The sequence below is a fragment of the Hippoglossus hippoglossus genome, chromosome 5 (genome assembly GCF_009819705.1).
Source record: "Hippoglossus hippoglossus isolate fHipHip1 chromosome 5, fHipHip1.pri, whole genome shotgun sequence".
Taxonomy (NCBI): domain Eukaryota; kingdom Metazoa; phylum Chordata; class Actinopteri; order Pleuronectiformes; family Pleuronectidae; genus Hippoglossus; species Hippoglossus hippoglossus.
The window spans coordinates 5,804,064-5,822,038 of NC_047155.1; the positions used below are offsets into that span (position 1 = coordinate 5,804,064).

At 42.5% G+C, this 17,975-nt stretch overlaps 1 protein-coding gene across 1 annotated transcript; it reads left to right on the plus strand.

The window, feature by feature from the left end:
- Nucleotides 1-1,138: 1,138 nt before the first annotated feature.
- Nucleotides 1,139-17,975, plus strand: lactbl1b (lactamase, beta-like 1b). The gene is made up of 8 exons (XM_034586544.1): nucleotides 1,139-1,304; nucleotides 4,858-4,933; nucleotides 8,147-8,321; nucleotides 9,585-9,691; nucleotides 11,333-11,490; nucleotides 14,148-14,395; nucleotides 15,207-15,312; nucleotides 16,049-17,975. The coding sequence occupies exons 2-8, from the start codon at nucleotides 4,874-4,876 to the stop codon at nucleotides 17,025-17,027; spliced, it is 1,833 nt and encodes a 610-aa protein (XP_034442435.1). The 5' UTR covers nucleotides 1,139-1,304; nucleotides 4,858-4,873; the 3' UTR covers nucleotides 17,028-17,975.

Here is a 17,975-nt window from a genome sequence, read left to right on the forward strand (position 1 = left end):
CCCTGCCCTTTCTGCTCTCATTGCCCCGGAGAGCATTTCATTACTTTTTTTATTTTTTTTTAAATCCAAAGTGTCACGCTCCCTCGTGCTCGCAGGCAGGCAACGACTAACCGTGCAGCCGACGTTACAGCGTGTCACCGATCTTACCTTTCACGTTGCTGTTGTTAGGGACAACAGGCCCCGGCCTCAGCACTTATCTGTGATCATCAGTTTGTATTAAAATGCATCTGACCCCCCCCCCCCCCCCCCCCCCCCCCCTTCCTCCATGTTCCTACTCAACATGAAACGAGAACATTGGAGATAATTAGGTCAGACGTCGTCTATACATCATAAAAAAAACCAGAACCCGAGGCAGGGGACGGAGTTTGGACGTCTTTAGATTCTCGGCGCCCGCCTGCTGGTTTTTCTGTGTGTGTTCCAAGAAACATCATGAGGTGAAGGAAAGTGCTTTGTGTGAGCCAACAATACAGCTCTCAGCAAGGGCGTGATGGACTTGTTTGGTAAGCAGGCTGCTAAACAACCCCCCCCCCCCCCCCCCCCCCCAACATGACAGAGCCCTGGAAAAAGGGATGTTTTATTTCTATCATGTATTATTCTGGAAGGTGTTTGCACGGATCCGATGTGCTCCCTCCGTCTCTGTATCCAAATCTGGCCTGGGGACACGTTTTAGTTTTTTTTATCCACTGGCCTTTTTGACTCACTAATCTTTCAATCTGTTGTCAGATAACTGTGTATTTGTCCCTTGTTTTTTCGTTACGCTTCTCTTTACTCACTTGCTAATATTCCAACGTCCTTTTTTACAGCACTTTGCGCAGCTTTAAAGTGCTTTAGAATACAACTTTACTCACTTTTCTATGGGAGGATGTTCTCTATATAAAACTAATAACATCTAAACTGTGTAATCTTTCCCCATCTGTAAAAAAATAATAATAATTCAGCCCAGTGAAAAGCACCAATGGCTTTTTTGGCTCTTTGCTCAATTGAATGACCTTGTCCTTCAAAATCCAAAGGCTATGCAAAGCAAAAAAAAAAAAAAAAAAGGACTCACAAATACACACACACACACACACACAACGAATAGGAATCCATTTTTGTGCCGTGGCAGATGTGGCCATTGGCTGTATTGGTTAATCCAGAACGCTGGGTCCGCTACAAGCAGGATTTAGCCATAACCATGATACTAACATCTGTCAGGATCCCGTCCTGAGCTCCCAAACCCACACGGAAAACAAAAGCGGAATGTTTTTGTCTCACCATCTTGATAGAGAAGAGGGGAAAGGCGGTTAATAGATTCATAACCTGAGGTAAGTGAACCAGGAATTTAATCAACGAAGAACGTTTCCCGGACGAGAGAAGAGGGTTTTTGATTCATTACAACTTATGTAACATGTTGTGTGTTTTTTCCCCCACAGTCTGGCTCTAGATGCTCGGTGCGTGTGACGCATCGCTTTATTTACAACTGCTCTGCATTTTTCAAAAGTTGAATCCATAGGGAAAAAAAGCTTCAGTTACTATGACAGCAGTTTAGTGTTGATGCTTATTGTCATGAATACAACAAATATATTACATATAAATTGATCTGACAGCTACAATTACGCAGAATTTTAATATACGCGTGTCACTGCTTTGTTTCTGTCAGTGTGTGAATCATTTTACTAACAAGTTACTTTATATTTAGAATTTATTTTATTGGTAGGAGGTTATTTGAGGTGATGAACTAATCAGGGGATTTGTTTTAAAGCTCTCGCTCTCAGTTGATGTTAGTTTTACTCTGTGTTTATTCCAACCCACTCAGAAAAGTATCTGCTTTTATGATCATCTCATGTAGAGTTTGAAGTGTGAATGTTTATCTCACACTGCAAATCATGCCGTGCACAATTCTATAGATCGTGAAATTAAAATCCTCACCACTAAGTCACGTGACAGCTGATATTATAACCGTCGTTAATTCTTAACAGAAGACAGGTTTTATCATTCGGCTCCAGAGTTATACCCTCGTTGGATAAAGGTCACGCCTGTTCTGTCACAATATGAGAAATGTCTTTTTATTATAAATATGACGACAGTGAGAGCAGCAGGGGACATTCTAATCTTTCTAACGATTCTAACGATCATTACTTATCATTGGGTCATTGCAGCAGCAGACAGATGAATGAGCATTAATATTAAGCCAGTGTCCGAGAATAATCAATTTAATGCATCAATCAAAAACAACATGATGGGCCTGTTGGTGGGATAAATGTAAAACTATTAACCTGCTGATCCTCTTATTTTCATCTTGTGTCATTTATCTGAAACTTTAGTTTATGACCAAATTAATAAACTAAGCAAATTCTCATCAGCCTTAATTTGTTTCATGCTCCCAAGCTAAAATAAGACGCTGAACATGATGAACATTATATCTATGTTAGCACTTTCATTCTAACATGTTGCACTGGTGTAAACGTTTAGCTCAAAGCGCAGCAGTGCATTGAAACAGCCTCACAGAGCGGCTGGACTCATTTACACCATCACCTATTCTTGTCTCGAGCTGCATCTCTCTGCAGGCGGTGAATGAACTTGATGTCAGACTTCAATATAAACACGTGCATCCGAAAATACAGCCGCACGACCATCACTTCCAACCGCGAGCTAATGACATTGATGAAGTGATGCAGCTGAGTCAGCACACTGGGAATGTGCTCAGTAAGAGTATGGGCTAAAACGCCAGGTCAGGTTTTAGCTTGATGCTGAATATCTGATGGACTTTTAATTGGTTTGGAGGCAAAGAAATGTAGGTCAGACTTGTTTTTATATTCCGCTTCTTGTATAAGGATTAAAGATGAACATGCATAATCCAGTTTGACTATTTTTAACTGTTTTAAACATGAGAAATTTTGTTATTTGTGAGTCTGAATATCAGAAATCAAAGTGATGCATTTTCTTTCCAATTGGCTCAATTATCAGATGATGCCTGGATTAGAAGAGAATAAAAGAAATAACCAGGTTGTTGTATTTCATCATTTTATGACTGATCTGATTTTATTGTGCTTTTCCTGCTTTTGAACAAAAATTGAAAATCCTTCATCGTCACCACTCGTCTTAAAAGGTCAAATTATTTAATCAATTAAAGAAATGTTCATCTCCGTTTTAACTGCTGTTTGTCTGAGTGTCGGCAGGATTACACTCAAACTAAAAGCTTGGGCCAAAGACGAAACCATTAACTCCTGGAGCGGATGTCCCAGTAGAGACTAACCAGCTAATTTAACTGGTTTAACTCTGTCTGAACTCCCTATACAACCTCTATATTAACCAGCTACTCAGCTGAGAGTTGCCACTCTTTTCATGCACAGGTCAGGTATTCGCTTGGGACAAAAAACATAGTTTAAATACATGAACTCCCTGCGAAGGGCTTTATTTGAGATTGTACCAGAAACTGGACAAACTAAACATCTTTTGACAGCAGCATGCAACTTCACCACTAGGTGTCACTTAATTCTACTCACTGAACCTTTAAGGTAAAGAATCCCAGACACGTGGGCCGCCATCTTCCACTTTAGAGTTCATTTAGAATCAGAGTCTGTGCCGTCGTCTCCGACCAATCACGAGTCAATTAACTAATTGAAAACAAACTTTATTGACAAATGAACACTTGAACAAACTTCAGTAAATGGTCTTGTTGGTTTACTTTATTCAAAGTATTCACAAATCACAGATCGTCTCATAGGGCTTTAACAAGGTGTGACATCCTCTGCCTTCAACCCTCAACAAGAGGAAGGTAATATCAGCATGCTAATACGCTGTAATGACTATGCTAACATTCAGATGTTAAAAGTCTTAGTTTCTCATGATAGCATGCTAACATGCTAACATGCTAATAATTGCTGGACGACTGACAGAATCAGAGAGTCGACTGAAGGTACTGATGAGTCTTGGCTCCCACCTTCATGTGCAGACTTTTACATTTAAATATTATATTACCGGCTTTTCAGTCGCAGCCGGCGGCCGCTTCTGACCTTTTTATTTTCTGCAATTGACCATTGTCCGACCAATGTTTGCTTTGTCGTCCCAATTCGTGTGATTCATCATGGCTCGCCCCCTTTGTGACAGAAAGCCAGTCTGCCAGGCCTGAGCTGAAAGTGGTCAGACAACAACACGCTGCTCACACTGCTTCATTTCAAGCATAATCTGACCCCAGGGCAAAGTGTGGGGGAGGATCCTGTCGGCCATTCCACCGTGCAGACGTGTTGCAGAATAGAGTCTGTGTGATCTCTTGGGCAAACTGAGCCCACCTCTGCCTCCCCTGGGTCTTGTTTAGAGAGGACATGGTCAGAGTGAGCAGGAGATCAGCGGCTGCACCGTGTGTTTCCTGTTTCTCCACTGGAGGCTGCCAGCAGACGTGCATCTGGCTGCCTCCCTGCAGGTCTCTGTCTCTTTTCCCACCGCTCCACTGTCTGGCTGTCAGCTCCTGCCCCACACTGAACAACACTGGGTGGATGTAGTGCTCCTGCTGCAGTTGTTGATGGTCAGAGAGCAGCTCTCCATCAGGCCCTGTGCCTTTTAATTTACTGGGAAAGGGGGAGAGCACTTTCTTCTTCTTGCTCATTATGAGTCATTCGGTGCTTGGTGGTCCATTATGTCGCCTTGTTATTTGTTAGAGTGATAAGTAAATGTGCGGCAGAAATGTTCTCGCCTGCTCTCGCCTCGTAGTACTCTGATTTAATATCTGTGGATATCATGTGCACAGGGAATGCATTGTCATTCTGTTCTAATTATTTCTATTTAAAACATTCCATTATGCAGTGTGAAAAAGAAAAGTAAGGACGACCGCTTTTCTGCGGAAGCCACAACTGACTTGTTGTTTTTTCCGTGTAACAGCTGGTGAAGTGGAGCCATGGGCAAGGCAGGGAGTAAAGTCCTGAAGGAGACGTCGGTGGACGGGGTGCAAGCGCCGGTACACACACACACACACACACACACACACACACACACACACACACACACACACACACACACACACACACACACTCACGCAAGATGTACAAACTCCTTCCTGCACAAGTACAAACTCTACACATGCAGGAATTGAGCCGGTAAAGATAGAAGCAAAGGTGTATTAAACTAAAAAACGTGTGTGTGCCCTGGCCAGCTGCTGTGCTCTGCAGCCACAGGTTACGTAACCAGGATCAGAAGCAGCTTGCTTTCACACATTCCCACATTGCATCATCATCGTATCTATAATCATGCAAACACGTCAGTGAGCTTTGGACAAACCATTAATATACGATTCAGCTAAAGGAAAGATGGTCACTGGATGTTCTCGGGGGAATAAATTATATATTTAGAGTGTATTTTTATTTATATAAGCCACCCACCAGAAGTAGATTGATCAAATTTCTTGCTTTCATGGCCGCAATGACTGAAACAAGATAACTGTGTATGTTACCAGCTGTTGGGTGGAATTGAATGATACTGTGTCCGCATCAGAAGTTTTGGTCTCGTCACTTATCTCTTTGAAAAACATTAAGTCACCGGCACACAGTGAATCCTGGGAAAGGTTAGCCGGAGAAGGAAGGTCGCCCCTTTGTGGGACACCTCCAGATATTGGACAACCTGTTTTGCACCCAAAGACCTTGAAGAGTTTTTCAACTTGGCGAGCACAAGACCATCTTCAGCACTTCTTCTGGTAAATCCAATAATTCCACAAAGAGTTTCTTTATGCTCATTTTATATCTGCGTTTAACAAGTTGGGTCCAATATGCAACAAAAGCTGCATTCAGACATGCATTGAACTCCTGAGATTTAGATAGGGGATGCATGTGCGAACGCAAATCTCGGAGTGAGAGCCTGATTATCTGCAGAAAATCCGGAAAATCCGGTGTGAGAACACAGCAGGAGGTTCACTGCTGGATTCATAGCAACCGATGTGCAAGAAAATCACGTGATCCCTGCAACAGAATGAACACGTCACTTCCTGTCTCTGTCTGCTGCAGCCGGCTGCTCCACCTCGCGCCTCAATAATACAGAGGATTTGTCGCTGTTGTGAAGCTCCTGCTGCGCTGGACCCAATTCTGCAGAAATCCTTTGCAGGACATGGATGAAAATGGCTTAAGACACACACACACACATGTTATTGAAATAAAACCAAGAATCAACTTCTAAATCATGTGGAGTTCTGGTCTGAGTTCCAGCCAAGAAGATCCACAGCCCAGCAGCACTCATTCGATTCTGCTATTAATGACTGGGTTTGGGTTATTACCAGAATATTACAAACCACTCCCATTGTTTCATTCCCTCCTCAGAAAGTTACCACACTTTATATCATCTTCCACCATCACCCAAATGATCACCTTTCAATTTCTTTGAATCCAGATGTTCCATTCGTTCCATTTTGCATATTCCCTGAGTTATAATCATTTTAAATATCGTTGAAGTAAGAAGATATTAGTCAGGAAATCTCATATTTTTGGACTCAAGACTCATCTTGCAAAACAGGAGTTGTACTATTGAAATACAGCAGTACTGTGATACTACATGGTACAAGTACTGCTCTACAAAATTAAATTCAGCGACTTGAAGTATTTCCTGGAATGACCGGTGGTGAAGGATAAACACTTTGGTATAAACCGTAAATCTCATCATCTCATGGTATCATCATCATCATCATCATCATATCATCCTAACCTACCGTCCACTTCTGGTTAAGAAGATAAGATGAGCAGGCTTAGCAACCGCAGACATCATTATTCACCACCAAATACTAAGAGATTATCATTTATTTAACGAGTAAATTTCACTGGTTTATGGATTTTTCATCAATCGAGCAAAAAAACTAGACTCTAAAAGCAAATAGATAAAAGAAGAAGAATCTAAGCGACCTCAATTGGGTCATCGCTCTGTTACTGCTCGGGCCCTGATGAAAAGGAGTCAGTGAATTAGCCAATATTAGTTTATCACTATATTTTTACCCAATTTTGTTAATGACCTATTTCTTCCACCAGAGAAACTTCCAAAGATTATTTGTCAACTCTTTAATATTTTTTCTCAGTACATATATTAATATTATTAATATTACAAAAATGAAGTATATTTTATTCTCTTGAACATTAAAAGTAAAATATTCCTTGATTTCTCAAAGAATAATTCATGGATCTCGATGTTTAGGGGACTGATCTTTATGAGTAATTTGGTCCAGATCCAAATATAAATCTGAATCTATATGGTGAATTTAAATTTGGTTGCATTAGGAGACTGTTGGGCCCTTTTGGTGTTCTGAGTGTTAATCTAATTAATCCTGTATATTTGATAAAAGATTGATTGATGGACGTGTTATTACATGATACTTGAAACTGTTAGATATTTGTGCTGTCCAGAAGAACCCAGTGGTCAGTGCTCATCGTCTCAACCCTGCTCATCGTCTGAACTCCCCTCGACGTCCCAAAGCGTCTCATTCCCTCACAGAGTTGATCCATATTCCGTGCACGTCTTTGTACTTTGCAGCTCACGCTCACGCTCTGCTCCCAAAAAGGCCCACCCTATCACCCCCATCCCAATTTGTTTTGGCTGAGTGGGTTCCATCTTTGTCGGCTCGTGCGGCTCGGCGGTGGGCTCCACAAGGCGAGGCTGGACTGAAGTGAATTGATTCACTGGGATTAAGGATTAAGATTTCCCCCGGCCGCTCTGGTGGAGTAAATCTGGGGGATTATGATGTCAACAGCCTGTGGCTGCTGGAGAGGAAATTGAATTGTGAGGGACGGCAGCGCCGATGGCCCAGAATTACAGCAGAGTCAGTGGGAAATTGAAGCTGGGAGTCCATGTCTGTGCCTTTCTCCTGCTCGGGGAAACCTCCCTGGGACACCGCACACGGCCTTCAGGGCGTAGGAGTCACTTACACAGCAGAACTAACTCTGAGTAAATGTCTGGGATGTTGATTGAGTGATAAGAGGATTTCTGTCGCTGGTAATCCGCCCTGCTCGGGCCTGTGAAGCATCAAGTGGTGAGTCCGACTAAGTGCAGCAGAGATCACTTGTATAGTGAACAAGGTGACAGGGATTTCTTCTCTCGCGGCCGGAGTCCACAGATAACGTGTAGGACATCATGGAGAGGAAACGGCTCTACACATTCAGTGCTAACCTAGTATGTGCTGCGTGTGTGTGTGTTCTTTAAGGCGCCTCCTGCTGCTGAGGCTGCTCCTGCTGCCACCGTTAAGTTTGAGGGACTCACAAAAAGCAGCAGGATGAAGGTGAAGTGGACTCAGCTGGGGTTGGTCTTCTTCCTCGTTCTGTCCCTGGTGATGACCGGATGCTTCTTCTGGCAGTACCAGCTGCCCAAGGTCCTGCAGGGTGAGTACCAGCACACTGTCTCACAACAGGTGATGCATCAGGTTGCATGGGATGAGATTTCCTCTCAGATATTGTTGCTTCATGGGAAATAGCTCAGGCCACATTATCCACATCACTGAAACATGAAATCTGCAAACAACAAGATTTTAAAATGTTTTTTTTTAAATTTTGACAGTGATTTATTTGTCTTAATATTTCACCTTTCTTGAGACTTGAAAGTCTGCAAATTGTTTAAAATGTTCTTCCCATGACGCCTATTGCAGGTTCATCTTTATTTAATACCCTTAACATTGAGACGTAGCTTCAAGCTAAAACTCTGGAGGCTCCTTATCTCTCTGCAACAACAACACAACCTCCGTCTCTACTGATAATCACTACCTCACTTTTTCCCCCTATTAAAAGATACAGATCCTAATTGTGCAGCTTTTATCCTGTAATTATAAGGTGGAGTCCTAACTTGACAGTATATCAGCCGGCAGGTGTTGTGCTGGCTGAGGGTTTGTAATTGGCCGCATTAAGATCTCATTAAGGCAGCGTTGATTAAAACTGAGTTAACAATCACAACACGGCAGTAGGTTGATCATTTTAATTCTTAAAATCGAATCATTAAAGGCGACATTCATATTAGAAATGTGAAGTGTTCTCAGTCGTGGTAAAATCAGTGTTGGTGCGTCATCCCTCCATCTGTACAAATGAGGCTCTTTGCCGCCCCTTGACATCTGATATTTCTTTAAGCAGAGCACACAAACAACTTCATATCCAGGTCTTGACTCTGTGTGAATGTCCTTCACGGGGACATCAGGTGATATCATTACTCGGGGGGGAAGCAGCAGCCCCCTGCAGGCTCTGATTCATATTTCCCTATATGCACTAATGCATCTTTTTATATTCCAAAAAACGAATTTCTTCATGTATGGCCGTCCTTTAGAATGGAAATGCAGATCGTGGCCTGAGGCTGAAGTGAAACATATTGTAATATCATTCCCAGTTCACAATGGGAGCGGGGCCGCGTCTCTTTTGATCAGCGGCTTGTAAACAGTACGTCCTGTCAAATGCTCTCCTGTATGATCAACAGGGTTCATCAGCCAGCAGGGAGAACTGATGAAGCCCCCAGCCAGCCAATTATATTACACCACATTACTTTTGTGCCATTGAGGCATTCTTCTATGAAATACGGATTGAGAATTACAATACCCCCGTCCCCTCTTTGTACTTCCTTTAATTTCCCCTGCTTTTCTGTCTCTTTTCTCATTTTCTTTCCAGACGAGGGGATGGGTCGCAGCGCCAAGGCAGAGATGACATGTCCTCGCTTCCCGGAGCCCCTCCCGCTGGAGCATCCCCTGCCCAGTCTGAAAGAGGCCCTGGAAAAGGTGAGAGGAGTCGACCCTTCGAGCCGCTGATCTAAAACACGCCCTCGGCCAAGTGTGAGGAAATGTACAGGCTATCCGTGCTGTAATCCTTCACACCTAAAGCCGCTGCAGTTGACAGAAGGAGATTAAAAGATACAGTGGATGAAAAAGTGTCTGAGGAAAGGGTTTGTGTTGAGCTGCTTTCAGACATGCGCTCGACTCCGGAGATCCAGACATTCTCCGGAGGGGCTGTATACGTGTGAACGCAAATGTCCGACTGAGAGCTTCCGGACTTTCCGCGGAGTTTCTCCTAGTATGTGTGCAGATTGTCTGAAGGAACCGATGTGCGAACACGGCAAGAGATCCTCCGCAGGTTCCACCACGAGCGAGGGAACATGCATATGTCATGAACATGCTAACGAGAGCTCTTGGTGACAATGGCCGACACCTGTGTCGACATGCTGTAGACAAAAACGTAATCAGCAGCAGAATAAATACGTTAAATCAACCTGGAGATTTCTGTGCCGTTGTCAATGCATCTGAGTGAAGAATCTCCTGCTGGGTTGTACATGTGTGAAAGGCAAAGTCCAGAGAAAGTCCAGAGAAAGTTTGGACCCAATTCTCCTCATCTTTCTGGAGTTCATGTCTAAAAATTATTTTTTTCTCTGTGCACTCTGAGCAGCAGTGGTCCCACATGGTCAATGACATTTAAATTTTAAAAAAATGATGAATATCAACATAGAAATTTCATTATTGGAGCCAGTTTAATTTGAGTTTGCAAACCTTTCATCTGGGCACTGACCAAACACTTGAAGCCAGAGTGATAATGAAAATCAAATACATGAAACTGTTTGATGTTCATTAAAGTGAAAAGGTTCGTGGGCAACTTGAAATCAAATAAAAACTTGTTTCAATTCAATTTGAAGAGTGATGTTGTTTTACCTGGAGAGTTTGCTTTGGAAAAACAAAAGGCTCCAGTTCCTCCCAATAAAAAAACAGACTGTTCTCATTTAATTAATATCGTTGGGAGAGAGGGACTTCAAAGTAACTTCTCTGGGATTTCATGTTGCCGTTTAATAAGGGATGACAAAGTACAAACACACAACACAAATTGAAAAGATATTCTGTAAATATATTTGAGGTGTTTTGCTCATTTTAATAAACCAATGCCTGTAAACAGTGTGGTTCCTTGGGTAAAAAGAAATTCCAATTCATTTTCCGTATACAGATTTTAATCATCAGCCATAATATTTTTACCATCCGAGGCAGGGATATATGCTCCTTATGTCCTTATCCATCAACTGGGTTTTAATAAAAACGGGTTTTATCCACGATGCCGTGACCATGGAAATGTTTACCACAACCGCAAAAATCACGTTGGCTGCTGTCGGATGGTTCAGTGTTACGTTCTGGTTTACCTGTGATTTCCTTGTCAGTCATACGTCAATATGATGCTCATGCATTGATGCATTAACATCAGCAATAACATCTACTAATGTCATAAGAAACAACCCAACACAGCTCAAATATAGTATTTACCACTTTTATTCCACAAGTGGCTCCAAAACCCAGCATCCTGTTAGCTTAGCTTGAAGACTGGTATAGGGAGACAAGAGGCATTTCATTGTAAACCCGCTCACTTCCTGCTCCGTCTCTTTCCAGGTGGACGCTTTGCTTCGGCAGAGCGTCAACCCGATCAGCCTTCCCGCTCTGTCGGCCATTGTGATTTTAAACGACACCGTTTTATGGACCGGCAACTTCGGCAAGAGGAACAGCAGCGACCCTCTCTCAGGTTCCCCCAATGAGTACACCATCTACAGGTGAGTGCTGGACCACAGCCCCCATCACAAATGTCCCAGTTAATTCACTTAACCATCACGAACCTCCTTGACTAGAGAGGACCACTAGACTCTTATCAAACTAGAAACTCTTACTAAACCTGCAGAGGCACCAGATATAACCTCAGTGTCGTCATTTTTGATTTGCTGTCAGGAGAAGTTCATGTCGTCTCCTCGTTGTCTTTTCATCCTCAGTGTTCATCCTCATCCTCAACACCAGTTTTTGCTCTGCTGATTTTGTGGCAGCAATCAGCCACATGAAACCCATTTGTTGCTATGCTACAGGGAAAGTGTTTTGTTGAGATGAGAATTTTTACACCATTAAGATTCCGTCTAATGGGAAAAAAGGTGATTCCACCGCTGCACGACTACGCGGTGGCTCCTGACTTTATAGGGTAATTGATGCTGTGTGATGACAATGCTGCTGCTCGTGAAATGACAACGATAAAGGAGCAAAGGATCTGCTCGATGCGTCTCTGCAGGGAAAAGCAAGCTTCATAAAAACTGAAATTCGCAGTTAAAGTAATTTTTGGCAGGGACATTTTTTTTTTTTTTTTTTATCAAATTCAATTTAAGTTCATAAATTGCTGTATAAAAAAATCACAGAAATGGGGGAAGAAAATGGGCCAATAAAGATTTAGAGTAGTTGTTACAAAAAGGGGATTTTGAGTTTATTCACGTTTCGTTTATGGCGATGATGATGTGACGATGTGAGGTTTCTGAGCGAGGACTTGATGAGTCTTCTCTATAGCAACAGGAGACATGAGGCAGCCATGTTAATAGGCTGAGACGGAGCCTACAACTCAGTCTGTGTTGTTCATGTGTGAAATTGGTGAAATGCTCGATGGTTACATCAGTCATTTGTGAGCTTTAACAAGAAAGTGTTAAATCAGTTACGAATCTATATTCAAATATTCCAGCAGTTGTTTGTCTCACATTATTTGACGAGAACACATACGTCAAGGTACCAACGCACGATCGACAGTAAATGGCTCCAATTACTCAGTAAATTGAATTCTTTAAAAGATTCTCTGACATATTAGCAGCTGCTCCTGAAAGGATTCATGTTCCATTGAAGTCAATTTTCCACAATTGAATATATTTATATTTGTCTTATGATTTATTCACTGTAAGACTCCTGCACATATTGTTTTGGCTGCCACTCATCTCTGAGAAGTGGGATTTTGTTTGTATATGTTGTTTTTTACGGCGGATGTTAAATGTACATTTTATTCAGATGTTCTTAGATGGATTTGAGTGGTTTCAAATTTAATTAAAAGATTGTTTTGCTTTGCTTTATATGTGGAAAACAATCATTGTGATTTCTACATAGCTTCAGCACTGTTTCCATATTGGACCAGTCTGTGTTTAGAAAGGCAGCATTTAACCTCAGGAGACACAGACCATAGAAGGTTTTAACCACAGACTGTATTGATGACAGATTGACAACATGACAGCTCCACAAAAGGGAAGCCAAAGCGTCTTGATCGCCCCCTGGTGGCTGGCTGCAGTATAGGTCATAAAACACACCTCCTTCCTGTTTGTGGACAGGACATGGGTCAAACTAAAAAGTCAAAATACGTGTGAATAATCATTTTTCTGGGATGTTTTACTTTAAGCAGTTATTTGATGCTTTAAAACCGAGGTGAAAATAGGTGTCATCCATCTTTATACACGGCCTATGCCTGATCTTAACTGCTGCCGTGTGTATTGATATGAAAATACATTTTGCACCAAATCACAAACTTCACAGATAAAAAGAGTTGTGTCTCAAAAATAATACCCACTTCGCTGTGGAAAAAGAAATGTCTTGCCCTTGTTTGGTTTGGTTTAACCTGATCGTATCCAGACGCAGCAGATTGCTTGTTACACAGAACCATCTGTGAAGGCTTCATTTGAAACCGGAAAAAATCACGTTGAAAGTGTGAGAGCGTTGAAGCAACATTTGGCAGGTGAGCGAACGAACCATCTGTTCGACCCATTCATCACGGCCGTCAAAGGGAAGAGAGTGAAAACAAGTCGTCCACGAAGAGAAACTTTCAGTGTTCTTTGTCCTTCTTCTCTCAGTGGCAGCATTTAGGTCATAAACCCTGAGCCCACTATTTATGCTTCCATTGACGTAACCGTCTCTGCGTCATCCTTCCATGTGTTGGTTGTTAAGCAATACATCCACTAGAGGGCAGCACAGTTTATCTGTCAACAACAAACATGGCAGTGATGGAGGTTGTGACAATGTGCCACTTAAGAAAGAAACAAAAGAACCCACATTGTAAAGTCTTTCTTGAAAGAAAATTCCGACATTGTCAAAATTTCTTCCTCGTTTCCTATGGTCGTCTCGCTTGGACTATCAGCCACACTGCCCCCTATGATTTCCAGTGGAACTGCACCATTTTGTCTATATCCTTAAGCTTTGAGAAGACGTGCACAAATATAGATGAAATGCATAAAAGAGCTTTTAATGGGGAATTGATGGAAACAAACAAACAAGCACATAAAGAAAAAGTCAAGATGCAAATGTGAGAAGATGCTTTAATAAACACTGCATCAGTGGAAACACAAAGATTCTCTCCAAAGGTGTTTTTTTTGTTGCTGTTGTTGTCAGATAAAAAAAAAACAATCCCATTTAATCCGTCTCTCAGAATTGCCAGCTTATCCAAAATCTTCCCGACGCTGATGCTGTACAAACTGTGGGAGGACGGGAAGATCGGCTCCCTAGATGACCCCCTGGAGAAGTACGTGGAGAACTTCACCATCAAGAACCCTCTGGGGAAGTCACGCGACTCGGAGCTGAAATATGTGACAGATGGTCTGATATTTCTGGACAGTGGGGAGGTTCAGATCCGCTCGTCCTCCGTCACCCTGCGCAGGATGGCCAGCCAGCTCTCAGGTACTGAGACACAATGGGTTATAATGAACTAACGGAATTTATACAAACTCCATTCCTAGTGTGGGCACACATGCATATACAGTCAATCGTACATATACACGGCAAATGAAGCTGATTCTGATTCTTTGAGCACAGTTTTTCTGTTCATCAGATCAAAAGACAACTTGGTCTCAGGAAACTACAATGAACATAATTGATTCAAATTATTTGACTTAGTTTGGTTGACTTCCCTCTTTGGTGCCATTTAAAGTCACTGACATGCAAACATATCTTCTTCAAACATGTTTATTGTTGTTAAAGGTTACAAATATATATACATTTTGTCACAAAAGTAAACTATAAAAATGAAAAATTAATATTCTAGTCCTGTTTGTATTTAGAAGATTACAGACATACCTGCAGTAGAGACACTGAACACTTTAGATTCCTGCCGTCACGTTTGTTTTTCAGCAGCTACTTCTACATAATCCGCTCAACAGAAGACTTGAATGTGTAATACTTTACTATGTGTAATGAATTCAAATGAAAGATGAAAGAGATTCCTGAGAGACGAAGGATCATAAATCTTTAAATCCCTGTCTCAGGTTATCATCGAGGTATCGGGTCGTCAATCGAGTCTGAAGAATTCTGAATCTTTCACGTACCAATAATGTATTTTCACAAGTTCAAGAAACTATTCAGATTGAAATAAAAAGCTGAGGAGGAAATGTCTCCTTTGTTTGTGTTGTTTAATTTATAATTCTTAGTTTTTAAATAAATAATGTTTTACTGTTTTCTGTTGTTGTTCTTTTTTTACCCCGGGCTGATCCAGGCCTGCCCAGGAGACTCCGGGCAACAAACCTGCTTTGGAAGGGAAAAACACAATCTGCAATCAATCTGCTGCAAGACGATGTCCTCGTCGCAGACCCAGGCACCAAGTAAGAGTCCTTCCACTTCGTTAATATATACAGTACTTCACTGAAAACTCAAACCAACACATTCACAGACAGTGAAGTTCATTCAACCTCTTAACCAACACACAAACAAACAGCACAACTCTTGGGATTTTACTCTTATTTTACACTTTTAAGACTTTTATGGTACTTTTAGAGGCTACATCATATCCTTTTGAAGACAAATATAACCGAGCTAAGGCTTAAGACAAATTTATCAAACACAACAAAAAGGAAGGAGGAGGAAGTTCTTCTTCTACGACTATTGCTTCAAAGTGTGATGCGGTCAACAACACGCACTCTGACTGGTTGGATGTGTCCATGTCAGAAGTGAAACCTTGGAAAAATTGACCGTAAAGATAAAGGGCTGCAATATTGCTCATTGAAATTCTAGTACTTCTGTGAAAGTTTGCTTTGACTTGATACAGATTCGAAAATGGTCTTTTCACAGCATTACACTGTTAGAGACATGACACAGACCCAAACTCATGTGATTTTACTCAGAAATTACCAAATTGATGATCATAAAAGTCTGACGTGTAAATTCCTAACTTGTTTTTCACACTTGTTTTGAAGAGGTGTTGGAAAAAGATTTAGTTACATTTGGACTCCTCCAGGCTTTGTGCTAAGCTAACTGAATGCTTGCTGTTTTTTAAATGTTCTAACTGAGGCACCTTCAATTTTAAGATGTTCTTCATTTCCATATCCTTCTTCCATCTAGATGTCACTACAGCAACCTCGCCTTCTCTCTGCTTGCTCACGTGATGGCCGAGCGGGTGGCCGGCGTCGACTACCAGCGCTGGATCACAGACAACATCCTGGACCGGCTGGGAATGGAGGACACCGGCTTCGACATCACCCCTGGGCTGCAGAGTCAAATGGCTGTAGGCGTGTACACCAACGGGAAGCCAGCTCCGCTCTACGACCTGGGCTGGTACCGGCCTTCGGGCCAGATGTTCTCCACGGCGGCGGACTTGGCCAAACTTGCCATGATGCTGCTGGGCGCGTATCACCGCAAGCTGCTGGAGCCAGACTCTCTGAAGATCATGTTGATGCCACTCCTCAGGTGCGATAAGGACTACTTCGCCAACCGCACCGGGACACCGTGGGAGGTGAACGAGCTGATGGGCTACGAGATGGTGCGCAAAGATGGCGATCTGGACGGGTACTCTGCCACCTTCTCCCTGGTTCCCAGACTGAAGCTGGGTCTCGTGGTGCTCATGGCTGGCGGCAGGTCTCAGAACCAGGATGTGGTCACCAAAGCCTACAGACACATCATCCCAGCCATAGAAAAAGCCTTCAGGGAGGCAAAGAAGATCCTCTTTGCTCCGCCAAACCCAGACCCTTACATCGGCTTCTTCACCTACGGCAACATCACTTTCTACGAAATCAAAGCGGGGTCAGACGGAGTCCTCATCATGCAGCAGTTTGGGCCTCAGATTGAAGAGCTGATCCCTGAAAAGTTCAGGACAATAAAGCTCAACTACCTGGTGGACCGGGTCTTCAGAGTGGTGTTTGAGAAAGAGTACCCTTGTGTTCTGCAGGTCGGCTCGGCCTCGGTGTCCCTGGAAGCCCAGGATGGTCAATTATTTAACTTCTACACGTTTGACAAGCGTGGTCTTTCCACTGGTTTCGATGCTCCGGGACTGAATACGTATAATGTGGTCAGAATAGCCCGCAAGCCGTCTTTCTCAAGCTGAACTGCTGCAACGACTGTGGCCTAAAGACAAAGGGTATGACACTGTGTGAGGTCTGTGAACATTGAGAGACCAAATGAAAATGTTTGCGGTCAGAGGAAGGACTGAGCGCAAACGGGGACAGTGTTGCGTTCGCCCTGCTCTGTAATGTCTCACACAGAAAATGATTTATCTTCTGAATGATGTGTAATGTGACTGTTCTTTGTCCTTCATTATGTCTCCTGATTGAACACTCACATGATGGTGATACAGTGCTTGTGCTTTTCCTGCCTTTGTTCAAACTGCTATTAGTCGCCGCCGTCCTTAAGTTTTCACGAGTGAGAACAGAAGAACGGACTTGCAGCATTTATTGTGCTAATTGTGCACATTTACATTTCACTCTTCATTCTTGGGACCATATTTGCAGCTCAACAAAAATCATGGTCTCATACATATTTATCTTCCGTCTATGGTGAGAAAACAAACCAGTTACATTTCTCTGTGGTGCTGTTTCTGTGGCGGGTAAAATTGGAAAATTTTCATGACAAATGTGTTTTAACAAAATTGTGAGCTGCGGATTTTATGTCGACAGTCATGCACTTAGATGGGAATGAATGCAAAATATTTTTGGCTCCCAAAATAGCAGTGATTAAGGATAGAGAGGCTTTCGGTTGCCTGTGTGATACTTTCCTTTTTAATCCCTGAAAATGGAGTCCTGATTCATCCTGACCTCTCACACCAACATGAATAATACACTGCACTGGCTGCTGCTGCTGCTGGATGACGGATTCAAGTGGACAAAAGAAAACGCTGCGCACAAGGCAGAAGCTGATCTCCTGTGATAGATTGACTGTCTGGGGATGTGATGGAAACAGAGATTGAAAATGTTGCTTCGTGCTAAAGCATCAGGTGGAAACGAGCGGAATCGAGGAACTGTGAATGCCTAAAAAAAAATTTCAAAATAAATGTGCT

Bases quoted from the DNA above. Each gene is read 5' to 3' on its own strand.
- lactbl1b (XM_034586544.1), top strand. From the start codon at position 4,874: ATGGGCAAGGCAGGGAGTAAAGTCCTGAAGGAGACGTCGGTGGACGGG. The intron at 8,322-9,584 runs GTGAGTACCAGC...TTTTCTTTCCAG, and splicing joins GCTGCCCAAGGTCCTGCAGG to ACGAGGGGATGGGTCGCAGC. The intron at 11,491-14,147 runs GTGAGTGCTGGA...TCCGTCTCTCAG, and splicing joins AATGAGTACACCATCTACAG to AATTGCCAGCTTATCCAAAA.